This window comes from Stegodyphus dumicola, chromosome 3, assembly GCF_044657685.1.
Source record: "Stegodyphus dumicola isolate Sdum_Otavi_A_Nest chromosome 3, ASM4465768v1".
NCBI lineage: Eukaryota > Metazoa > Arthropoda > Arachnida > Araneae > Eresidae > Stegodyphus > Stegodyphus dumicola.
Genome location: NC_140770.1, coordinates 42,780,455 through 42,808,147, shown reverse-complemented (window position 1 = coordinate 42,808,147; position 27,693 = coordinate 42,780,455). Strand labels below are relative to the sequence as shown.

Sequence of the window (27,693 nt, the reverse complement as noted above, 5' to 3'; positions counted from 1 at the left end):
ACCGTATAATACAGGATATGTATTTTTTGTATTAACGCGCACTTTTAATACAAAAAATAAGATCTAAATTTACGGGTGAGCGTCATATACCGGATATAAACGATAGATTTTAAAATTAGAAAAAAATGAGCATACAAAAAGTAGATTTCTACATGTACCCAAGTGTTGTTTATTTAAAAGAAATGAACTTCAAAATTTTCATTATCGGATAATATGAAAAGTTCGCCATATCCGTCTCCCGTTGCATCTTCAGGCACATCATCGAATTCTGTTTCATCTTCACTATCACTGTTATTCTGATCTACAAATAATCATCATACGTTCCACCTAAGTTATTAGAGATACAAAATTTTTTTAAACGACTTTTAGATCGCGTCGGGTTTAATTTCATTCCATGCTTTTATTGTCCACTCAGACACTATTTCTAGATTGGCATTTGGCTCCCTTTGTAAATGTTTTTCTAACGTTTACGTATTCCACTGCAGTGTTAAACGTTGTTTGAACATTTTATTGATACGCACATCTAAATGAACTAATGCCTGGAATAACATCCATGTCTATATTACTCTGTTTCAGCAATTTCTTCATATTATCCCTTAGATGGGATTTGAACATGTTCCAAACTAAAGACTCAGGGTTCTTTAAGGCTACAGGCGCTTTTGCCAAACATGTCCTATCCACAATTTCGCTTAGTTTTCGTCCATCCATTTTTCTCGTGAACGTGAATGAAAACACCATTTGGGAAATTATATATCTCCATCGTCTTTCTTTTAAAAGTAACCATGGGCTTCAATTTTGCATTGGCCGCTAAGCGGAAAAGCACTACGGTGAGGTGAGATTTTTCATGACCTGTTGTTTTATGTTAACCGTTCTCGTGCCTTTCACATCAATCACACACGTATTTTTCCCTTATCGCTTATCAGTTCAGTATACCTTTGTTCGAAAGCCTGGGGGAAATCTTCGAATGAATGACTTGAAAAAATAAGAATATCTCACCTTTATTTATCTTTTCGTGTTTCTTTGTGTAAAGTTGCACGTTATACGGAGAATACACTTAAAATTTTTAAACATGTAATTTGAAATCATAGGTGCGCGTTATGTGTTGGAATATACGGTACTATACTATTAACATACCATCAAACTTTTATTATATCATCTATACTATCAACATACTTAACTGAAAAAATATCATTAAAACAGTTTATAAAGTATTTTCTCCCTCCTTCCACCATGCCTTCGTGGAGTGGTGGTAGCACACTACGAGCATCCAGGTTCGAATCCTGGCGAAGCATTGTTCCCTTTTTCATGTCTCCTGCTTCAAAATCTAATGACTCTACAGTGGCGCCCGAATTAAAATATATATATATATATATATATATATATATATATATTTTTTTTTTTAAAGGTGGCGGACGATAATTCGTCACCACCAGGATTTGACCATTGGGTACCCTCATCCCCAGTCGCCTTTTAAAGGGGTTAGTATACAGTAAAACCTCGCTTAAAGCTGTTTCGGTTTAGCGCTCTTTTATTTCAACCCGAGGATTCCCCGAACTTGTGCGCAGCGCTAGTTTCCAAATAACATATCCGAAACAGTGTACTTGTGTTTCTTGTTTGGTGCGGTGCTGTAAGGACGCATTTTTATCATCTGAAACATTTGTTGACATTATTGTAAGTATAAATTCATATAATACTATAACGATTAATACAGTGACAAATATTATGATCTTTAGTTTTTATCATGGGTGATAATAATAATAATAATAATAATAATAATAATAATAATAATAATAAAGCAACCAGAAAAGGCATTTCACTGGAAACTAAAATGCAAGTGATTAGAAGATTAGATTCTAGTGAGTGTCAATCTCAGATTAGTGCTGCATTGAATTTGGCAACTTCAACAATAAGGACAATTCTTAAGAATAAAGAAAAAATACTGTCATCGGCAACTGCAACTACGTCAAGCTCTGCAACTGGAATTACCCGTTCTAGAAATAACATTATAGAGGAAATGGAAAAACGACTGTCTATATGGATTGACGACGAAATTGAACGCAATATGCCATTAAGACAATCTATCATAATGCCTTCTCGACAAAAAGGCAGAAAATTGGAAACAGAATAGACTGAATGATCTGACTGAGAAATTTATTTGTTTTATGAGTATATTCGTTTATATTGTTTTTATTTTTGTAAGAAATAAATGTTTGGTTTTATTTTTATTAAAAAAAAACATTATTAAATTTAATACCTAACCAATTGTCTATCCATCTTCCCCTAACCCCATTATTTACATGTTAAGATAGCCTCGTTTAGCGTTGTTTCGCATTGCGCTCTACTTGATGGAGCGTATCCCCCGCGTTAAGCGGGGTCTTACTGTATAAAGTATTTTCTCCCTCCTTCCAGCACGTCTTCGTTGTGCAACGGGCCCACCAGCGGCCGAGCGGTAAAGTAGCTGAACACTGGTAGTTCGGTCTGAGGTTCGAATCCCGTGAACGGGTTGGTTGCATGGGCGTTTTCGTGGTTTTCCCCATGTGTAACGTGTATACGAGGCAGTTTCCCTTAGAAAGTCCTCCACGAAGGCATCCCTTTCCTTAGGCAAATAGCCCTCGTGTCCTTTGCCATAATTAAATACACCACCATCGTTGTGTAACGGCAGCACACTCGGCGCGTATTCGAAAGATCCGTATTCGAGTTTGGGCGAGAGCACTGCTCATTTTTCGTCTCCTGCTTCAGAATAACCTGATGATTTCAGAACGTTAACCTAAGCAGATATCTATTTCCGTATGTTTATTAAACGGGTAAAATTTTCATGCCACTGCACTTATAATAAAAACAACGTTAACAACATATCAGTATTTACGCCATGAATAGGAGTATCGGTATATGTATATAGCATAATGAATATATTCATTCATAAGGAAATAAACAAAAGAATAACGGAAAAGCTATATTATCTGATGGCATATTAATGACCTCACACCAAAAAAATTTCTTCCCATCAAAAATCACTAATGACCTAATTGCACTCAGAGCAAAGTAATGATAGCGAATATGCAGTAAGCAATTGTGAATGCTTCGATGACAGCTACGAAATGATGTAACTACATCTATTTCGTCGACGTATTCGAAGTGTTATGCAATTAGTTGCGATTAGTAAATGACTGAAAAAGAAAAAAATGGAAGTAGAAACATTTTGCTCACATCGTAAGAAATAAAAAGTGGTGATCATATATCGACAAAGTGTTCAAATTAAATGTCATTTTTTATATTATTCGAATGACCATTGAAGGAAGTTTCTCTCGATTCTCTTAAAGTGATTTTTTGAGCGCAAAAACAAATATGAAATATAACTTCACTTTTTATTATTTTGAAAAGCTTAGAATGATTATCAAAGATTACTAAAGTATATTATTCGTGAATTCAGTTATCGTTCAAGAAAATTTTAAATGGGTTGTTTTAAAAAACTGCAATTTTTTTAAAACTAGTTAAGAATTTTACTTCAAGTATAGCCTTTGTATTAAGAAATTATTTAATTAATTTTTAAATATTTTTTTATATTTAACGTTATAATTTTATTATATATATATTACTTTTTGATCTGCCCTCGTATGTTATTGGCCTACGAAGACAGAAACGTTATTTACTGTCACCTATTGGAAACACGGATGAAATGCCAGTAATGTTTGCTTTGATAGAAAATAAGACAATTGAAGTGAAAGGAACAAAAATGATTCACATAGAACAACAGGTCATGGAAAACCTCATTTCACCACTGTGCTTTCCTACTAGTGGACGGTAAAAAATAAAAACCTACGGTCATTTTTAAAAGAAAGACGATAACTTTCCACATAGTGTTTTAATTCATGTTCACGGATTCATGGACGAAAATGGTGTGAGACTGTGAATAAGAAATGTTTGGCAAAAGCGTTCTGTTGCTCTTAAAGAATTCACTAACTATTTTACTTAAAGTGTGTCATTTTTTTTAAAATAAACAGCACCTAGTACACTTAGAAATCTAATTTTTATATGCTCATCATTTCCTTCTTTTGAAATATATCATTTTTATAACCGGGGTATAACTTGCCCTCTTAAATTTAGATCCTGTTTTTTGGATTAAATTTGTGCGTTATGCGCTAGAATATATAGTAAATAATTTTTTATGAAATGAAGCACTGTGATAAAGACTTAAAATTCATGCAATTTTATGCTTCTCCTGGTCGTTTATGTTTATCCTTAAGTCGACATTTTATTTTTAAAAAAAATTAATGGAATTTAAGGATGATAAAACTTTTGATTTTCCTCTAAATATTCGTTTAAAATCTTTCTATTTTTTTATTTTTTTGACGACATCAAAATACATCTGAAGTTTTAAACAATCATCGTAACTTATTATAATGAAAATCAATTTAAGTGTTCAAGAAAATAATGTTCCTTATCAGTAAAAAACTTCATCTTTCGCATGCTTATTTGCCTTCACAACACAAGTCTGAAAAATATTCATGTTGAAATACATAGTAATGCATTGCAAAACTGTCTTGTCTTCCTCCATTGGAGTAGCCTTCAGATAGTTCTTTATCGTATACCTGTAAAATTTTACAAGAAAAATTGAACAGAACAACTGTAATAGGCGTTTATTAAAGCGTAATTGTCTCATGTTGTAGTGGAATACGAATATGCAATACAGGTCCTTCTCTTTGCGCCACACAAACTTGAATAAATGAAAATCTAAATACTGACAATTTTTAGGTCGCCATGTGACAAACTGCACGAAACAATGCGTAATAAACTATAGGCAAGCACACAGAAGTAAGCGTAAATAATATAAATCGAAAAGTAGGCAAATTTAATAATATAATATTAAACGTCATTAATAAGTAACTTACCACACTCTTGGTATATTAGTAGGAGAGCTGACTGTCAGTCTTAGGCTTCGAATCTCGAAGAAAGCATGGATATATTTAAAAATCAGTCCAACCGAAAGTTTTCTCAAGAGGTTAGTAATAGCAAAAGAGGGGTGTGAAACCCTCGGATTTGTACCCCAGGAAATTCTCTATAAAATTGAGATTTGTGGATCTGTTCTGGATGTAAGCTCAAATCAGGAGGATTAGAAAAATAACAATTACTAAGTAAATAATACTAAATGTTATATAATGTCATCATATTACTACGAATTGAAACTGTACATCATGCACAAGGTAAATGGACGTAACAAATTAAAAACAACATTATCAAAATTTACTATCCAAGTGTAATGACTTATTTCAGATGTAGAATAGAAGCGTGTGTAAGTTTGTAATGTAGTAACAAGTATCACGACCCAAATATAGTTGACTGTGCGGACAATAAGTGTAAGATGATAGAGCAGATCGCTGGGAAAAAAATACGTGAAGAATATGGTGTAATATATTGCATGTAATAAGTACCAAATAAAGATTTTGTATTAAATAAGAATGAACCTACCTATGGGAAGTTTTCAGGGCAGGGTTAAATAGGTATAAATAACCACCAAATCATATCATATGTAAAGCACATTTGAAAGCATTAAACTATATGTAGCATGAGAAGAGAAGAGCCAAGAGGCCCCAAAATTTGGTGTATTTAAAAAAACAGTAACCAGAAATTACTATAAAATAAAATCAGAATAGGGAATAAAGCATGTATAAATTTCCAAATTGCCAAATGCTCAGACACCTTGACGGAGGGTCGCTTAAGGCGCGACGGCTTTGTTTTCTCGGGATAGAAAGATGCAGGACAATCAGCGTGCCATTGATGACACTCAGTTTACATTTGCATTAATGCTTTCTCCTAAAGAGGTGAAAAGTAGGGATGATACCTGCTTACTAACTGTGTATATCAGGTGTCTTTCATTCTTTTTACCAATTATGTCCCAGTCCTGCTCAAATGAAGTTTTCAGGTGACGCGATACCACAATTTAGGAAATATTCTGCTAATTGTTCAGTAGAAGTTAGGCCCGAAATTTTAATGATTGTTCAACAAGCAAGAGGAAAATAAAAGTTTTAATGTAAACGTTGCTTTAAATGCTGCGTAACAGAAAGAAAAAGTTGCTTACTTTTAGGGTAACCAATATTTAAACTCTTCGCCGTCCGTAACGCGTCTAGCGCGTTCAAGTGAAACTTCCGCAGGGCGGCCGTAACGTGCCTGTTCTTCTACATTTTAAAACTTTTAAACGGTTAAAACGCTTTCTAAATGTTTACTTGCTTGAGTTCTCATTTTTATTTGTTCTAATACCTCCTAGAAGGTAGCACTAATCAGGCATTCTATTTCTAATTGAATTTGCCCCGGGTTTTATGAATATTCGCGCCATTTTACATAAGATACAAGACAGTGAGAGATGGCTTCAACGTCTACTCAGCAGAAAAAGAGAAAAAATGAGGTTGTGAATTGGAAAGACAAGAAGGATATACGTTTGATGAGTACAGTCCATAATAACTTGATGATTGATGTTGGAACATGGAAATGAACTGTAAAAAAACCTATAATTGTAAAAGATTACAACAAAATGGGAGGAGTGGACCGCCTGGATCAGATGTTATCAAATTATCCTGCTGTTAGAAATAAGCAGAGATATTATTTTTTTCCATTATGCTTTATTTCCTTATAATTCTATTTAATATTCATTGACATTCGTCCACTACGAAAGTCATGTATGGAAAGTTATGATGTACAGAGAAAACAACATTACACGCTACGAAAAACAGACGGCCGCTGGGGAGGGGGGAATTTTCGCGGACAGGAGAAGACGGCGAAAGGGTTGAAATACTTCCGTGGGAGTCACGCAATCTCCAATCAGTCCAATGTTTGAAGCAAACCTACAAATATGTGCCCTAACTTTCCTAGGTGATGATATAATAACAAAGTGACCATTTTTTTCTATATATTCATATATCGCAGTAAGACATTTTACTTTTGTTCACAGCTTGCAAATAATTAAATAGCTCTAAATGTTAAGATAATTAAGATAATGCACTATTTTCACAACTAACATACGATGCTTTTAACGTCATATGCTACATACTTCGATACAAAATAATTCTTTGATACATGTTGTCCTATAACGGAAAACAGTCCGAATTTTTCATTATTTTTATTATTGCCAGCTTACACAGATTTTGATTCGCCACTGAAATTAAATATAGTTTATTGCTCAAATTAATAAGTTTATGTTTAATTCTTTATTCCTTCATGCTGTACTGGCGACAAACATTATGCGCATACGTAATTCAAGAGAAATCATAATGTTGAATAAGTTATAAAATATTAAAATGCAAGCAAGAACTTGCACTGAAAAGAACAAGCAACGCTAGTAAATTCATTTTACATCCTGTGCCTAAGACTTTCGACCAAACCGTTCTCTTCCCTTTGTGAAATCAAGTACTGTACTCAAATATTTATTACCTACTGTGCTCATAAATCTGGCACCGTATCTTCTATCCACTGCATTCCTTGAGTATAAAATCCTCTTCGGAGATTCTTTGGCTCCGTCTTACTAACAATATAAAGAAACTAAAGTTCATTTTGGCCGGTAAATCGATAAATTAAATCCTACAGGCCTAGTCTGCCACACGTACAAAGGCCACTGATGGCCAAGTAAAACTTGGGCCACTTGGGCAAGTGATGACCACTGATGCCATGTAAGACTTGGGCCACTTGGACAAGTGATGGCCACTGATGGCCATGTAAGACTTGGGCCACTTGGGAAAGTGATGGCCACTGATGGCCACGTAAGACTTGGGCCACTTCGACAAGTGATGGCCCCTGATGGCCATGTAAGACTTGGGTCACTTGGACAAGTGATGGCCACTGATGGCCACGTAAGACTTGGGCCATTTGGACAAGTGATGGCCACTGATGGCCATGTAAGACTTGGGTTCGAATCTCGGAGAACGGGCTGAGTACATGAGGATTATTTTAGTCTTCCCTATGCGTAACATGAATAGAAGTCTGTCTACTTAAAAAAAAAATACCTTCTAAAAATATTCTCTCCTTTGTGCAGATGACCCTCATGTGCTTTGGTGTAATCCAGTAATCAACCAACCTAAGTTGTAAAAGATAAATAACATGCTGTATTGTAGAATTTTTCTTTACTTTTCTTATACTGCAACATAATTAATAGTTAATTTTTAATAACATTAATAAAATGCACTGTCAGGCAGAGTTTTCAAACTAATATGCAATCGAATTCTGGAACATTGATGAAGGATTGCAAAGATTATTATTATTGCTGTTTTTACTTTAACAGAAATGACATTTTATTCTTTGTTTTTGATTTTATTAAACGTTAGATTGTATCAAGTCTTGTTGAAGTCTTACCTGACATACCAACGAGAGCACAAGACTTGCAACGAAAAGGGAACTCCACTATTTCACCATCCAAACCAATATAATCTCCATATTTAAAAGATCGTACTTCATCTAAAATTGAAAAAAATAAAAAAACATTAAAATATTAAACATAAACAAATGCAAAAATAAAGTTTTTAGATACTAGTAAGCTTCTTGGAGCAGGATAACTAACTAACTAAATTTCTACCTGCCTCGCTAACTCAATAGCACTACAGGGACTGAAATATCAGTCAGAAACCACCCTAAAGATGGCTAGAACACTCCTGCTGGGCCCGGGGTCCCACATCCCCCAGACACCAACACTTTTAGCTTCCTCTGCTGAACGCTCAACGTTCAGCCGACCCACCGATAAACACGGACCAGTCAAGACCACCATCTCGGCCGGACCGAGACCACGGTGGAGTGGGCGATGACAACTTGGAGCGATGACCGGCCGTTGATTGAGGCTACCTGCCAGCACTACACGGGATGTCCCTCTCCTTAGGCTTTACATGGAATTCCAAGGACAGCAGTGACCAGACTCTCAATGTTCCAGTTTGCTATTTGGCTACCAATACCCTGGTGGAAAGGACTTACACCTCCCGGCCCATGAAGAGTAAGTATAAACTTACCCCATGGACCATCGGGAACCGCCAAGTTCATAAATTTTATACCCCCGTGGCCGAGACTGTCTAGGTACAAATCCTAGCCAGTACTGCGCAGAGACTCTACGTCGACCCCCGGGGGGATGGAGCAGGATAAGGGAAATCAGCTGCCTTCTCGTCAGAATTCATATCACGGATCTTTCAATTGCTAGTTAAGTATACTTAACACTTACGCTATGAGTGCACTCACAGAGGAATGTGATAATTCCATATATTCTATAACGGGGACTGAAGAAAAGCATGAAACTGGTGTCTAAATCCAGACGGTGAAGAAAAGACGAATTATCGTCTAAGATATTTTAGTTCAAATGCCACTGCACAGACATAAGAGTTTTCAGAACAAAAATCTGATATTTCGATGAGAACGAGCGACCTTTTCTCTCGGAACTGGGACGTTACGATTCTGGACATAGTTATTAGCGGATTTCTTCGGTCTCCGAAGAAGCTTTTTATATTCTTTCGTGATGCGAGTTTTGCGGTAAAATTCGCGTTTCTTCGGTGAGGCCATGTGATCCAACTTACGGTGAACACATAATGGCTTCTCTTCTTTAGGAAGAGTACACGTGTAGGTCAGGTGACCATCACTGCACTTCAGGCATATGGGCGGGTTATTAAAAAGGATGTGGTCGTATCAAATCTCTGGCATCAAAAGCAAATCATGCATTTTTTACCTTCTGTAGCGTCTAATTTTGGCATACAGATCCAAAATCGTCTTTTGCTGGTCTTTGCTTTTTTCGTACTTTGCTGAATGTTTGCTGTTCCCCTTTTAAAAAAAAAAACATAATGAAGTAGTGTGAAATTTGCATAATCTACCTGGATTGGGCAAATTTCCTAGTACGTACGTGAAAGCAGCGCCAAAATCTCTCCTATCAGTGATTTTTGATACTGTTTTTTTATTTCGTTTATGTAATTAATTCCCTATGCTATATATGAAATTTGTTTTTATTCCGGTCATTAGTTTTAGCTTTAAATGCCTTCAGACAGAGAAAGTTATTTTTATAACCACCCTGCATATAGGCATTAAATATACAATGATACACAGTGGGAGTGCAATGGCTTCCCCCCTCCCAGAATCTTTTCTTGTATCAAAAATTGGTAAACTTTAATTGTGGCATCATTTTACTAATTTTCTTATTGAAGGAGATCTTTCTGGTTTTCCTTAGACTATAGTTTCTTTGTTACTTGTTATTTGAAGATATCACATATGCCTGAGGACGTTAATTTAGAAGTCGCAGAAATTGCACAGGGCGTGAAAATTCTAAACATTTGTCGCCCTGCTCCACCATACTGGTTGCACCGACTCTAGTGCTGGTGCTGCATATGCCTATTTTGTTAATGCTTATCCGTATTATTCATTACACACTAAATGAACATACACTGTAGAGTACAACTAATGAATGTTGAAAGATGATCAAATGTGGGCAAAGTTAATACTCAGTGCAATTTATAAAGAATCGGCCACAGTTTTGAAGGAAATAAATAAAGAACAATTTAAATTTCTCTTCCGGGATTGGCAAGCAAAAAAGCATGTCGCTTTAATATTAAAATTGAGTCCATCGAATTTTATTTTCGAATATAAATTTTTAATCAGTTCTTGGAGGTGGGAACTTAAAATATTTTTTCAAGCGTAAAGAAATATTTAATTTTTTCAATATTTTAATTCCCTAAAATAATAAATTCCTCTTTGAATCTGAAAATTAAAGAAAACTCGATGCACTTTTAAATACAGAGTGCTTAATTAATTACTCGAAAGGGGCTCTGGGAAAAGTGTGATAAAAATCTTACAACAAGAGGAAATGAAACCAAATTTATACATGATATGCGTTTATGTTCGAGAAATGAAAGTACATCACAAGAGGCGCTGGAAGTGACCTTCCTCCATCTGTATACACAGTTCAACACGGCGCTCCATTTTTGTGTTTGTTGCTACCAGAGTACACGAGGTACAGTGACGAAGCTGCGTTCCACATTTCAGGATACGTGAACTAACAAAACATATATTTATGAAGTAGGGACAACAAGCATGCTATCGTCTAGAAACTCCTTCATTCAGAACATCCGCTGTGAAATCCAGACAGTCATGCCCAAAACTCTGGCAGCAACATACGCGCAAACATGCAGTGCTATCTTGGACTGTGTGTGTACAAGGTGAGAGAAGATCACTTCCAGTACCTCTTGTAATGTACTTTCATTTCTCAAACACAAAGGCATGTCATGTAAAAATTTAGTTTCATTTCCTCTTGTTATAAGATTTTTATGACACTTTCCCATGGGCCTCTTTTGAGTATCACATTCAGGATATAGTCTTCTGAAAGGTCGAATTGTAATATTAGAAATTTAAATGCTGAATAACAGTTTTAAAAAAGAAAACTGAATCGGCAGCAAAATAATTCATTTACAACAGAGTCTATAGAAACTTACAATAAAGAGAATTTTCATAATATTAACAAAGTTTTAAAAAATCTTGATAACATTTAAAAGTCTTTAAATGGATTATGTTTGTGTAGTACATGTAAAGATATACCTTAAAAGAAAAAAAAATTACACATTAAAGAGGGGGCAGTTCAGAATGTACATTAATATACGATTTGGCATAAATTAAAAACTTTCTTTAGGAAAATATCTCATCTGATTAAGTAATGTAAGTATTTTTGTTTTCCAGATCATGTTTTATAAAGCTTTCATTAGATGAAAATAATAATACAGTAAACGTACATGTGGGCTGGTAATGGATTGAATGCACGCAGAACCGATGAAACTTATTTGACGCCAAACACTTTACAGTTCTGGAACTTTTAATGAAAACGCATTTGTATACCTCTTCTCAATACGACAGAGCGTGTTGTTCGACAGGAGAAACTCTTTCTTCGATTTCTTCAACTTTATTCTCAATTGTGTCTATTCTGTCTTCCATAGCCTCGACTTTGTATTTCTGTTACGGCAGTAATTTCTCTTTTCATTTCCTCTTGACCTGCTTCAATCTTTTTTGAACCTACTCATGCTGACTTCTATCTCTTCTTGGCCCGCATGCATCTTTTCTTGAACTGCTTTCCTCTGCCCTTTAACAAACTTGACGACACTTTCCATCTTCTCTTAGCCTACATTCATCCCTTCTTTAATGGCCCTCTTTTCATGGAATGCAGCATAGGCCGTCACCAGCTGCCTTAGTTGCCCTTTCATCTCTCTTGTTACCAGCATTCAATCCCACTTCTGATACCAAAAATTGCTAAATTGCTACATTGCATATGGGTTCGTAATGAATTGAATTGGCGCAGAGTAGATGAAAGCTTAATTAAATTTATTCCCCCCAAACATTTTGTGTGAAAAGTTCTGAAACTTTTCACACAAAAGTAGTCGTACAACTCTCATCGGTGTAACAGAGCACGGTCAGTAATTACTCCCTTCAAACTACCAAAACCGTTGGACACAATGAAATGGAAAGCGCATCAAAAAGCAAAATCTCTCAGTACTCTGAGCTACCAAAACCGTTGGACACAATGAAATGGAAAGCGCATCAAAAAGCAAAATCTCTCAGTACTCTGAGCTCCCAATACTCTGAGCTAAACTAAAGGCGAGTTTACATTACTCCGAGGGACTTGCAGCGAGCTCCTCCCTACTAAAACTGGATACTGGATACATATTTATTGCCAGAACTATCGCGCAACCAACAACAAAAGCGCAACCTTGCTAGCTCGTTGAAAAGTAAGCCCTCGGGCATACGATGAAACTCTCTCCGATTTTATATTGTATTCCTTCATTTGCCAAGAAACTTCCAGTATCTTCAATTTCTCGAAGTTGTTCGAAGGCATACACTGACATAGGGTAAAATTACAGTTACATTATGCCGGATACAGTTAGAATTACATATAAATCTGACCATTTAAAGTTACACAATGCTCAGACTAAAATATCGCCATGGTTGGCGACTTTTAGCAATTTCCCGCCAAATTTGGGGACAAAAAATCTGTTTCCAAAAGCATTGGAAGCTCGGCGCTATTTCGGCGAAGAATTGACAAGATAACCATAATCTCAATGTTAAATGGCCTTACCCCTGTAATCCTTTTTTTCCGGCAACGCGTCGATTCTGAGGTCTTTCATGTAATATTTATACAAGAGATATTACAATTTATATGTGATTTCTTTAAAATTATTTTTATGTGTACAAAATTCATAACAATACAAATGCAGACGAATGAAGATTTTCTATTTTGCTTAAATAACCTAACATAATTGCAGATGAAGGATTTTTAGATTAAATTCAATTTGTAAATGGGAAAACTAAATATAAAAAATTGCGCAAGGTAGTTTTGACATTAAGATGGATATTGCACCCCCTAAAATGAAATTCTAGGTGCGTCACTGATGATACTGTAGATGTTTACAAAAGTATAAAAACGTGAAGTAGAGCAATATAAAGTAATTTATTATCAGAATAATCAGGGCATGAACGAATGTCACCATTGATTATTATATTCAATTCAAATAATTTTAATTTGATTAATTACCGCGTATTCAAGAAATACCAGTAACTGAAAAAAGCGGGTTGAAAGAGCAGATTATTGAAAAGCCTCGAAATTTTATATTAAATTTATGCAATGACAGCAAAATATATTTTACACTGAACTAATTCTGAATTTTACACTGAATACTGAAACAGTAGATTGAGCAATTAAAACTAAATAAAAATAATGATTAATTTATTTATGCTCTCTTACCTGAGGATTTATCTGAACTATAGAGATTTACTTCAGATGTTATTAAGAGAAAACGCAACATTAAGAAAACCAAAAGAAGCGCCACTCCAAACATCCAGCTGTTTACCTAAAGAAAATAAAAAGTTTTCAATAGAATATATATATATATATTTCGAAAAAAGCCGCATAATTCTTTAGTTATTTAATTTCGGATTTACACCGACAAATTCGATATTCAAAGAACCACAAAATTTTTAGCTGTCATACATTTATAAATATTTTTAATGGTAGGTGTCTGAAGCATTTGTAGGTAAATGTAGGAGCCATAAAAAATTATACTGCTAGAACATAGAACACTGTTTTAATTATCATTAGATTAGAAAACTATTCCTGACATAAAATATTTAGGAATGATATGATAAATATTTAATAATTAGCCATAAATTTTTATTGCAAAAACGTATAGTGTTAACTATTATCTGTTTATTTAAAAAGCACTAGAATAAAACTCCAACCCATAAATGCACAACGCCCAATATACAACATCAATCCATAAATAGTCATCGTGGGTTCTTGTAGCAAATACTCGTAGAAAACATGTTGGAAATTTTCCTAAACAGCTTCGGGTATTAATCAACATTTTCTAGTTTGTAAGCAGTAGCATATCCTTAAGATTATAGATATCAAGTTTGTAAATGCTTTTAGTTTGTGTCTTTCATTACTGCAGATAATTTTTGGTACGAAACTCTTTCGTCATTAAAAATATAAAGGATGTGTGAATGATTTTTGTCACCAAGCAACTGCGAGGTAGTTTTCATAATTCTTTATCATTCATTTCGAGAAAATGTTTCTAAGCACGGCCTTAAATTTTAATTCTTCATATACACGATTTCCTTAGAGAACATTAAAGAATTTGCAAACATCGGACTGCATATAATTGCCATATAAAATATGACCTAGGACAGGGAGGGGCATTACGGGTAGCGGACCTACTTCGGCCAGAATTTTAATTGGCCGGTCCTAGGCAAATTAAAAGAAATACACATTTATATATTATATATTCATCTCCCTTTCTACTTTGTTCAAATATTGCTTTTTTTCCTTCCTTTTTTTCAAAGGATTTCTACAAAACATAAATCGATGGAAATAGCAAGCACAGACAGCTTTTAATCGGTGAAGTGTTAAAAGCGGAAGTTCTATCTTAGTTATAGCTATAGATTGATGCCAACAAGCGTTATCTCTTTCTCAGGGAGCAGACATATGAGAATCCAATATAAGGTGAATTAGACCTCACATGCGGCAGACTGCGCATTTTTTAAGCTCCAGTCAGCGGCTTTTCGTTCTGGCGCGAGTTCTAATATTATTGATTGCCTATGGAAACATTGCGGACATATAGCATCATTGTGAAATTATTAAAAGTATAGCGTAGCTAGTGCTTGTTTGGGTTATTCGTAAAATATTCAACTCCAAAATGGTTAAAAAACGTAAAGTTGATTTAGAATGCAGTGCTTTTAATGATGAATGGACCTGGAAATATTTTTTTACAGTTGAAAAGATAAACCAGTGTGTCTCATCAGCAATGAAGCTGTAGCAGTCTTCAAACATTCAAAATAACATTTCCCGTCATTTCACATCTAAGCATAAGAATTCCAATTACGAAGCAATGTCCGAATATATTTTTAAAAAAATGCAGAAAGTCTTTGTAAAAAAATTATCAGGCCAACAAAATTTTTTCAAGAAGGTAAACAGTATCCAAGAAGCAGCTACACATGCAGGTTACATTGTAACATACAATATTGCTAAAAATAATAAAGCTCTCAATGATGGGGAGTTCGTTAAACAATGCACGCTCCAAGTTTGTGATGTTTTATGTCCAGACAAGAAAAAATAATTTTGAGACTGTAAACGTATCTCGAAAAACGGTAACTTCAAGAATCGAAGATATCGATAAAATTTTGACATTACAATTAGAGTCAAAGATTGGCCATTTTAAATTTTGCTCCATACCTACAGAGGAAAACACTAATCTAAATGATACTGCTCAATTAGTTGATGAGAACGTTGAAATTACAGAGGAACTGGCATGCATGCGTTCTTTACAGGGAACTGCAACGGGATGTGATATTCTTTTAGAATTTCAGGAAGGGTTTTTAACTTTGCCTATGGCAAATATATGTAATATTACGATCGATGGAGCACCAAATATGACAAGAAAAAAAAATCTGGATTTCTTGGACTCTAATCAGAACTATCCGGGGAACAATGTTGTTTTTCTACATTGCGTTATATATCAAGATGCTCTGCGCAAATCTGCATTGAATATGAAATCCGTGCTTGATGCAGTCGTGAAGCTTGTAAATATTATTCGATTTCGTTGGATTACTCCCAGGCAATTTCGAAATTTTCTTCAGTCCGTGCAATCTGAATACTCTGATGTACTGCATTATCCGAAAGAAAGGTCGCTTAGAGCAGGATGTGTTTTCGACAACATTGTGTCGTTCTTCTATGAGAAACAGTGTCTGCGGAGTGCGAAATGTTAGAAGATACAGAATGGCCTTCGGAGTTTGCATTTTTCACAGATTTTCTTTGTCATATGAGCAACTTGAATGTCAAGATGCAAGAGAAAAATCAATTTATCGATGATATCTGGGCCCATCTCAAAGCTTTTAAGCTAAAACTTAATCTGTTTGCTGGGCAGAACGATTTGCCTTATTTCCCAAGGTTAAATTCAATACATTTGTAGAGTCATTAGGATTTTTTTGGGGGGCAGAAAAAATGAAAAACAGCAAACGCCTTCACCGGGAATCGAACCACGGACCTCTGGAATACCGGCCCAGTGTGCAGAACCACTAAACCACGAAGGAACGCTAGGAAAGTGGAAGATATACCTTATATACTCTCCTTTTTAAAGGGCGACTAAAGTTTTAGGGGACCTAGTCGCGAAATCCTGGGTGTGGAGAGTCATCATCCACAACCCTTTTAGTTCAGGCGCCACTTTAGAGTCATTAGGTTAATTGGAAGCAGAAAAGGTGAAAAATATGCAACCGCCTTCGCCGGGAATCGAACCACGGACCTCTGAAATACCGGCTCAGTGTGCAGAACCACTATACCACGAAGGCACGCAAGGAAAGTGGGAGATATACCTTATACATTCAGTAAATGAAGAGAAGTTTAAGAATTATAAAGATGGCTTGAAAAAACTGCATTTTGAGTTCGAATGCAAATTTCAAGATTCAGTGCCATTCAAACAGAACTGGATATTTTTACCACACCTTTCAACGTAAATTGTGAAGCAGTGAAGTCAGATGTGCAGCTTGAATTAATTGAGTGGCAATCTAACAATCACTTTAAGCAGTTGTTTCTAAATATGCCAAAGTTAGAGTTTTACAAATCATTATCGAAAGTAGGTTTCCCAAATTTAATATCTCACGCCCAGATAATCAGTCCTATGTTTGCTTCATGTTATATATGTGAACAACTGTCTTCAACTATGAACCTTAGAAAGAATTACTTCAGAAGTAGACTGACAAATGAGCATTTAGCCTCGTTCTTTAGAATCAGTACATACATCTCACTTCGAACTCAATATAAGGAACTTTTAAAAATCAAATCGCAATTTCATTCATCTCATTAACATATTGAAATTGTAATACTTGTATATTGTTCTTAAAATTTTAGAAAAAATCTTGACCCATTAAACTTTTTTTTATTTTTGGCGCGCGACCGAAAAAGTTTGCCCATTCCTGATCTAGGACATACAGAGGCTTTTCGCACATTTTTAGACGGTTTTGATAAGCGGTAATAAAAAATCGTTTGCTGCAAAAGATTGCGTGTGTTGGTGTGTATTGAGAATACGACAAAGCAAACTAGCGCTATCTGCCTAAGGGAAAGGATGTCTTCGTGGAGGACTTTTTAAGAGAAACTGGCTCGTATACACGTTACACATGGGGAAAACCACGAAAACACCCATGCAGTCAGCCCGTTCGCGGGATTCAAACCTCGGACCGAACTACCAGTATTCAGCGATTTTACCGCTCGGCCGCTGGTGGGCCCTGCTGCAAAAGAAGTAACTGCAGTTGCACTATGTTTTTAAAAGTCAAAATTTTCGTCTATGGCTTGAAAGTTTTGTTTTCATTCAAAATGGCGAATTTAACAAAGCAGTGGTTCGAAGGCTACATTTACGCTCTTTCCGAAGAGAAATATGCATACTCCTTTATCAAAAAACGATGTGAGAGTCATGGTTTTGTGATATCTAAAGCGTCGATAGGTAATATTATCAACAAGAAAGGAAAAAAAAAAAAAAAAAAAAAACGTCAAATTGGAGCCTCAAGTGGGACAAAAATTCCAAACAAGTATCCAAGGAAAAAACGGACATCTTGGACTATTGCAAAGGTACGTTGTTGAATGTTAAACGAAAATCCCCCAAGTCAAAGGACAGTTGCAAAATCATTAAAATACTCGGTGTCCACTGTAAACAAAATGATAAACGTTGATTTAAATCTTAAGAAAGCGAAAAAACGCAATGTGCATCGTCTTCTTTCAAAGCATATCGCTCAACGCAGGACACGCTGCAGAATTCTATATGAGAAACACTTATCCAAAGAAAAATGGAAAACAATTGTCACAATAGATGAAGCATGGGTGTATTTAAATGATTGCAACAAAAAAAGAGCCATTTATTATCATAAAAGGGGAGAAAAAAAATTAAGTACATGGTTCAAAGAATCGAAAGAAAGTTTTTCTAAGGGATTCATGATTGTTGTTGGTTTTTCTTATAATGGCAAGTTAAAAATAAAGAGAGTGCAAAAAAATGTCAAGATTAACTCCAAATACTATCAGGAACATATTTTATCACCAATTTTTCTGAATGAAATACCATCGCTTCCACAGTGCCATCAATCTGTGAGACTCCATCAGGACAAAGCTAGCAGTCACACATCAAAATCCACTGTAAATTTCCTAAAAGAAATGGAACAAAAAACTGGTATCAAGGCCATACCCTTCACTGATAGCCCTACTAAATCTCCTGATGTGTCACCTATGGATTTTTGTGCTTTCGGACTTTTAAAAACTGCATTATCCAAACGTTGTCCCAAAACCCTAACAGGACTCTGGAAAGCTGTTCGGGAGGAATGGGATAGAATACCTCTTCTGCCACTTCAAAAGGCATTATTATACTGGAAATTGCGGTGTCGAAAGATAGTTTAGAATAAGGGATGTCAAATAGAACATTTAAAACACAAGAATTTTATGTAATTTAGTTTTGTGAATACAATATACATCGTCTAAAAAATGTGTGAACAGCCTCTATATAATGCATGTCAAGTCTAATGAGAATAATAAAATTTAGTACGTACCGCATATTGGCTCAATTATAAGAAGACGGTTTCATATATAAGACGTTAGTGCAATTTTAAAATTTGTTTTACAATACTAATTTAGGATATTCGTATTACGTATATGAAGAGTTATCAGCTTACGGGAAGGGGTACCACTGTGGAAGGCTTTTTAAAGTTAACTAACTCGTATTCACATTAAACGTAGGGTAAAAAAGGGTTTTGGATTTATTAGATTACGACAAAGCAAACTGCAGTTGTTTGAAATAAAAAAGAAGAGAGCCTTCATACAGGACTCCCTAGGGCCGGCCGCATATAAGCATTCTGTACCGCGCCTCGCGCATAGGAAAAAATCCGTACTTGTGATTGGACATTCTTTCCGATGACATCATTTTCTCTCGTGTAAATGACGTTTAGACATATTCTTACTGTTTTGTTTTCAATGAATGACACGGAAGCGTGAAAATTATCGTTTGTTTTCTTTGAATCGAAAAAAAATTAGCTGCAGTCTTCTGAAGGAACCATAAAATCTTAAGCGTTTATTTATCGCTCAAATATTATATATTATTATTAAAAGTATATATATATATATATATTCTAATGGCAGATTGTGAACAGTTACAGTGTAAGCCAGTCCATTAATCTATACAAGGCCAGATGTGGTAGTCTCTTTATTATGGAGGCACCTAATAGATGGGCCACCATCGCCTCCTATGAAAGGACGGACAGTTACAACCATGCCTTCTCCGGGATTCGAACCCAGACCCTTCGGTATCTCAGTCAGGCTTCCCTAACCACTATAACTTCTGGGCGGCTTAAAAGTATATTTATTATTGCAATTTTGTTACATTTTCTTCCTTTTACATTTTCTTCCTTTCACATTACAGAAAATATTTCCTTTGCAAATGTTATTTGTACGTTAATGTCTATGTCATTTCTAATATTCTGTTGCCTTAAATGAATGAAAAAAGGGCATTCAGTATCGTCGATGAATTTAATACACTTGTACAAGAAAAGAAACTTCCTTCTCTGACAAAACACTATTTTTGTGCAAAGGTACTATAAAAGGTGTTACACATTAAAAAATCGGCGATATTCATAAAGTAATATTCAATTCAAAATACGTATTTCTATTTCTCTTTTCCAAATTTATATTAGTCTGACTTCAAAAATAAATTTTGTGAATTTACTCTGTACTATATGTTAGCTCCCAATGTCATTTTTTCTATTTCCAAAAAGTGACTTGTCTTATGCTTTTGAAGATTGCATCTGCAGAGAATGGATATGTAATGAACATAAAATAATGAATTAATAATCACAACGCTTTTAAGATGAGGCGTTTTTAATTAATACATTAATTAAAAATCTCTGCACTTAATACACATGCACGGAGTTAGCACAAGAAAAAATAATACTTTTTCTCTCTAGGGAAAAAGCACTGCATTTTTTATATTAAATTCAAGTGTAATCTCATAGCAATATAGCAAATTATAAGCGTAATCTCATAGCAATAAAAATACAACGCACGTAATAATCTTTTCTGTACTGCTATCAAAATGTAAACAAACGAATCCCAAAGAAGGTATGGATGTAAAATTGTCTGTCCCTTCATAGGAGGTAACGGTGGCCGCCTATTAGCTGCCTCCACTTAGTATTGGCCAATGCCGTTACAGGCAAGTGGCCGCCTATTAGGTGCCTCCACTTAGTAGTGGTCAATGCCGTTAAAGGCAAGTAAGTGCCCGCCATTTAGAAAAAAAAAAAAAAAAAAAGGGACCGGCGGCTGAGCGGTAAAGTCGTTGAACACTGGTAGTTTCGTCCGAGGCACCTTCCTACATTAGAAACAACACAATTTATGAAGAACTTTGTATTTAAACTCAGAGCCTTTCATTATCACCTTGCCAACAAAATTTCACTGTAAAATGAGAACTCTCAGCAACACTGAGCTGAGAATTTATAATTATGACTAGAAACATGTACAACACAAATTTTCAGCTTAGTCTTCAAGTGAAAAAACACTGTATTAAATTACATTTGATTTTTATTCCAAAAGGGTTATTAGTTTCGAAACGAGACTTTTCGTCGCCCACTGTAAATGCATTATTCCACTTTTCATTCGAAACTGTTGCCATGCAGCAAAATGTAACATAGTTATTTTTCAAATTTAATCTATTACTGATTAACAAATTAAGCTATTTACAAGCAATAAACAAGGTACCTGAGAATATTATTTTTTTTAAACTTTTAAAATCTGATTGATTCACGGTACATCTAATTAAAAACATTAAATATTTTTATAGAATTATTTTTTTCACTTTTCAACTATACAGAAGATATATAACGTTCCTATGTTAATCATCTAGAATCTTATAAAATGTTTTACTATTCCACCAGAACCATCTGTATTAATAATTTCTACTGCTAAACCATATTAAACTTTAAAAGATCATTTTTAGACGACCGTTAAAATCTAAAACTCTTTCAGATTTTTCTGTTGTTTTCTTATTTCTCACACAAAAATGCATTAAAAAAATCATTTCAATTATCATAACAATATGATGCCGCTTTTTTAATTTCAGACGACTATGCTTACATTTATTATACTTTCCGTAATTTTTATATTAAGAATATCGATTAATCATTATTTTTAAGCAGTGATATAATTTTTTTATCAAAATGAAGTATACAACAGATAGAAAACTATATACCGCAAATATAAATACGTATTATCATACTTACTTTATGTCGTATCGCTCCCATTTTCACTATCAAACTGGAACTAGAAAACGAAAATGTTGACAGACGATGTAAACGTTGCGTCATTCTTTGGCGAACGAAATACGTCGCCAATTCATATTTACGAAAAACTGACCTGTAGTTATTTCGTACAGATTTAACGCCAAAACTGGATGAATTGTTTTGCAGAAGTCCGAGGTCAACGAAGCGGAAAAAGCGAAAGAAAATTCGGTGTTTACTGTTTACTTTCTTTTGATTAGAAAAGCACTTTTCGAATTACCACACATATGTCAGAGAAGAAAAATGAGAATTCTTTAGTTTGATTTAGTATAAGTTATTATCCGAAATGAAATTTCTAAACACTAATTTGAATTCAACGTCCATTTTATTTTCCTTTGAGGTGAGATTAAAAAGCTAAGGATAACAAATAAGTTGATATATACAGTGTTTCACAAAAGTAATGGGACACTTGTGCTTTACAAAAGGAAACTGTAGTAAAATAAATTAAAAAAACGTGTAAAAATTTTTTGTGGGTGTGTTTCATACTTAAATTTAGTAACAATTATTACATAACATACATTTTTTCAAAATATTAAAATATTAATTTAATAAAAATACAATTGTTTAGAACAGAGCAAAAAATGGCTCACATACGTGATGAGACACTTACTTTTCCATCAAATATTTATTCAAAAATTTTACTTTTTAAAAGATTTTAGGATTTCCTTTTACTTTTAAAATATGATTTAATCTTCTTGGGATGGATTCGACTGATTTTTTTGTGATTTCTGGAATGATTTTACCCCCATTCTTTTTGAAGCACCGATTTTAATTGTTGTTTTGAAGAAATGGTGTGTTTGCGAATTCTTGATTCCAATTCTTTCCAAATATTCTCTATGGGATTTAAGTCTGGAGATTGAGGTGGTGTTTTTATTATTTCAAGGCAGTTATACAGCAGCCAGAGTCTAACGTTCAAAGCAGTGTGCTTGGGGTCATTGCCCTGGTAGAATTCAAAATCTTTATGAAGGTTCAATTTTCGTGCAGAAGATTTCAAATTTTGATTTAAAATGTTAATATACTTGTACTGATCCATTATACTGTGAATAAAAACAAGATTACCAACTCCAACGGACGACATGCACCCCCAAACCATAACTTCTCCTCCACCATGTTTTAGTGTTGGCATCAAGTTCTGTTTGCGAAATTCTTCCCTGGGTTTTCTCCACACCAAGATTCTACCGTTAGAACCAAATATATTAAATTTACTCTCATCAGCAAATATAACTTCATTCCAGTAATCAGAATTCTTATTTATGTTGGATTTTGCGAAAGCCAGTCTGAGTTTTCTATTCTTTTCACTTACGAAGAATTTTTTCCTGGCTGCTCTACCGTGATATCCAGCAGATCGAATTACTCTTCTAATAGTCTCAGGATTAACAAATAAAATGCTTGTAAATCAGCAGTAACTTTAGGAGCATTAATTCTTGGATTTTTTTTAATATTTCGAACGATAATTCGCTTTATTCCATTGAATAGCTTTGATGGTCGGCAAGATCTTCTTTTATCCTGAATCATATGATTCTTTTTATATCGTTTAATGATACTGAAAACTGTTGAATGACTCAAGTTAACTGTTTCAGCAGTTTCTCTAATAGATTTTCCACGTTCAATATGCAAATTAATAACTAATTTTCGAATTTCAGGCAAAGCTTTTTTTCGTTTAGCATTCATGGCTGCACAGAGCTAAAAAAACAAAAATTCCAAAACAAACTGGAGAGAATTACAGCAGACGATTTTATAAATTATTGCCAATTGCTTTTGAGTAAAAATAAAAAAACTTCAAAAATATTTTTATTGTAGTATGAAGTAGTATCTAAAGGTGTTCCATCACTTATGTGAGCCATTTTTTGCTCCGTTCTAAACAACTGTATTTTTTTAAATTAATATTTTAATATTTTGAGAAAATGTATGTTATGTAATAATTGTTACTAAATTTAAGTATGAAACACACGCACAAAAAATTTTTATATGTTTTTTTAATTACTTTTATTACAGTTTCCTTTTGTAAAGCACAAGTGTCCCATCAATTTTGTGAGACACTGTATATACAGTGTCTATATACAGTGTCTACGAATTGCTTGCTGGACTGCCTCGAATTTCATGGCGTACACTAGAGCGCTTTTCAAATCTTTAACATCCGCCATTCGCAGATCTTTCTGTATTTCAGGATCCTGGATGCTGTCGATGAGGTAGTGCAGCGACAGGATTTCCCTTGTTTCTGTCGGGCACTCCGAGAAGGCGAGGTGAGATAGCCTTTCAACATCCGGTGGTGAGCTCCTGGTGTGCTTCGGATAACTTCTGTTATCCGAAGCACACCAGGAGCTGTTGAAAGGATTTTAATTGAGGTATGATACAGTCTTTTAATTGAGAAGTGATACAGCTTTTTAAAGGTTTCAACGCAAAATGCCAAAACAAAATTAATAGTCCTTCAGGGCAGATTGCTCTTTTGGACTAAAAAAAATTATTAAAAAAAATAACGAAAAAATAAAAGAAAAAATAATCTGAAAGGTTTCAGATTTTAAATTAAAGGCGTTCAATGGGGCTTTTTTTTTTTAACATTTTGTGTGTTACCTTTATTTATTAAATATCATCTTCTACGTACTCAAACCATAAAATTCAGTTCAACAGCAATACCGCAAAATAATTTTAAAATGAGCCTATCTTTAAAATTTCCGATTCACAGTCTCGCGCGCTAGAAATATTTTTTTTCCCCTCCGTACAGTGTTGCCATTGCTCGTTTTGAAATCGTGAAATCTGTTAATAAAAAATTCCTTAAAAATATGAAATCGATAATAAAACAAATTTCAAATTCAAACTAGGGCTTCCGCATGCCCATATTCTATGGAAGATTACGTTATTCAAATTTTGATGGCTCTAGGTACTGTTGTTTTATCACAATGCGAGTAACATACATACATTAATGCAGATTCTTCATTATTTAATTTCTTTAAATATAATACAGGGCTCAAATATTTGGTGTCAACAATTTGAAAAGTGATTCGCCGCTTATAGTTTTCAACGTAAAATGCCAAAACGAAAATAATAGTCCCTTAAGTCAAATTGCTCCTTTAGACTAAAAAATCATTAAAAAAGACAAAAATTCTGAAAGCTTTCAGATTTTCCATTACGCCCAAAGGGATGTTTTTTTAACATTTTATGTGTTACCTTTATTTATTAAATATCATGTTCTTCGCACTTAAACGTAAAATTTAATTCAACTGCAGTATCAGAAAATAATTTTTAAATGAACATATCTTTAGAATTTCTGATACACAGTCTAGCGCCTTGGAGATAATATTTTTTCCCCCGTACAGTGTTGCCATTGATCACTTTGAAATCGTTGAGTTTGTTAATCAAAAATTCGTTAAAATGTTACCAAAATATGAAATCGATAATAAAACAAATTCCAAATTAGGGCTTCCAGATGCCAATATTCGATGGAACATTGCGTTATTCAAAATTTGATGGCTCTAGGTGCCGTTGTTTTACCACAATGTGAAAAACATACATATAGTATTTATGCAGATTCTTCATTATTTAATTTCTTTAAATATAACACCGGGCGATAGTATTTGGTGGCAACGAACTGAAAAGTGGACGGACATTTAAAGTTTTCAACGCAAAATTCCAAAACGAAATTAATAGCCCATCTGGGGTAACGACCTTTAGACTAAAAAAAATCGGAGAACTCATTGACACATATCGATAGCAAAAAGAAAATATTTTTGTGTGTCTAAAAGATTTCCAGAATCTGCCTTTCAAAACGCCTGTGAGGGTCTTAGTGTAATTTTGTAGAGCATCAAAAATGTTTAAATCTTCTGTTCGCAAAGGGAGCATCCATCAGCGATTAAGCGGTAAAGTCACTGAACACTGGTAGTTCCAATATGGGTTCTATTCTAGGTGAATGGGCTGGCTGCGTGCACGTGTTCATGGTTTTTCGATTGAGTACCGAGCCAGTTTCTTTCCATAATAAAATAAATCAAATCAAATCAAATTAAGAAGTGAACAAGCTTTTAGAAAATATTTTTGTTTTTTTTTTTACTTCCTTGTACGAAGTAAAAAGGAAGTATTGTAATCGCGAAAAGTTTCAGGCAGCATATTTAAAAAAAAATATCCATTTTGACCGCTATCGAATGCAACTTAACGATCTTTTTGCGTGATATCTGTACGTAAGGACAGAATAAAACACTCCTTTCCTTCAAAAAAATTATAAAACTGCTTTAAAATTAATTCTGAAGAGAATTTTTCGTGGCGTCTGTACGAACGTATGTACGTACGTACGTACGTACATATCTCGCATAACTCAAAAACGAGTAGCCTCAGAACGTTGAAATTTTGTATATAGTACTGTTATAACATGTAGATGTGCACCTCGTATTTTGGTTGCAATCGACCGCACAAAACGTATATAAATATATTTATATATATCCACTCTGTTACCCGGCTCAGTGATCTCAGTTTCTTTACTCTTATACGTTTGTAAATTGTACATTTTTTGCTTTAAAAGTTATTGAATTATGTTGTTCTTATCTTCCGGTTAAGGTTTTTATGCCTTTAGTAAATCTGTATGCAATATTTTTAGAATTATCAACAATCTAAAAGCTGTTTAACTGCGGTTAAGTTTTAAATAACATGGCGGATATATTTGTTTACATTTGAAACTGCATAATAGTAGATTTATTGCCAATCTAGAGAGGTTAAGCTTTGCAACAACAAAGATAACGCCTTCATTTATTATTTAAATCATGCTTAATCCTTTCTGGAATTTTTTCGAGGAAATAAGCGTTTAAGATTTACTTCGTAATTTTTACTACAGATATTTTGAGTTTTTATGTATTTTTGCCTTGTCGCGAAGGGAGAACTGAATTAATTGAATGAGAAATATTCAATCGTCTGTGAAAATCTGTTTCTTTTTTGTTTTGTTTGCTTAATTTCTTTTATACATCGTTCTAGCTTTATTATAGTATTTGAATAGAACATGTGGCAACGATTAGATAATTCTTTAAATGATATAAATTTTGTGTGTATTTCCGTGATATATGTACGTAAGGACAGAATAAAACACTCTTTTCCTCCAAAAAAATTATAAAACTGCTTTAAAATGAATTCTGAAGAGAATTTTTCGTGGCGTCTGTACGAACGTATGTACGTATATACGTACGTACGCACGTACGTATAACTCAAAAACGAGTAGCCTCAGAACGTTGAAATTTTGTATATAGGACTGCTATAACACGTAGATGTGCACCTCGTATTTTGGTTGCAATCGGCCGCACAAAACGTATATAAATATATTTCTATATATATCCACTCTGTTACCCGGCTCAGTGATCTCAGTTTCTTTACTCTTATATGTTTGTAAATTGTACATTTTTTGCTTTAAAAATGATTGTATTATGTTGTTTTTATCTTCCGGTTAAGGTTTTTATGCCTTTAGTAAATCGTTAGTAAATCTGTATGCAATATTTTTAGAATTATCAACAATTTTAAAGTTGCTTAAGTGCCGCTAAGCCTTTTTTTTTATAGCGGCAATTGATTGTTTACATTTGAAACAGGAGACTAGTGGATTTATTGCTAATCTAGAGAAACTTACCTTCGCAACAAGAAAGATAACGCATTCATTTATTATTGCCAATTAAATCATGCTTAATTCTTTCTGGAATTTTTTCGAGGAAATAAGCGTTTGACATTTACTTCGTAATTTTTAATATAGATATTTTGAGTTTTTATGTATTTTTGCCTTCTCGCGAAGTGAGAACTGAATTAATGGAATGAGAAATACTCAATCGTCTGTGAAAAACTGTTTCTTTTTTTTTTGTTTTGTTTGCTTAATTTCTTTTATACATAGTTCTAGCT

General features: G+C 34.2%; 1 protein-coding gene across 2 annotated transcripts in view; it reads right to left on the bottom strand.

Moving 5' to 3' along the window:
* Nucleotides 1-21,888, bottom strand: part of LOC118181414 (alpha-N-acetylgalactosaminide alpha-2,6-sialyltransferase 5-like) — a 45,220-nt gene extending 23,332 nt beyond the window's left edge. The window contains exons 1-3 of one of the 2 annotated variants that reach the window (XM_035350557.2): nt 21,781-21,888; nt 13,730-13,835; nt 8,338-8,439 (exon numbers count right to left, since the gene is read on the bottom strand). In XM_035350557.2, coding sequence (XP_035206448.2) covers nt 8,338-8,439; nt 13,730-13,835; nt 21,781-21,864 — 292 coding nt within the window. In that variant the 5' untranslated portion in view covers nt 21,865-21,888. The remainder of the gene's footprint in view (nt 1-8,337; nt 8,440-13,729; nt 13,836-21,780) is intronic. The other variant, XM_035350556.2, reaches the window with a different exon arrangement.
* Between the last annotated feature and the right edge of the window lie 5,805 nt (nt 21,889-27,693).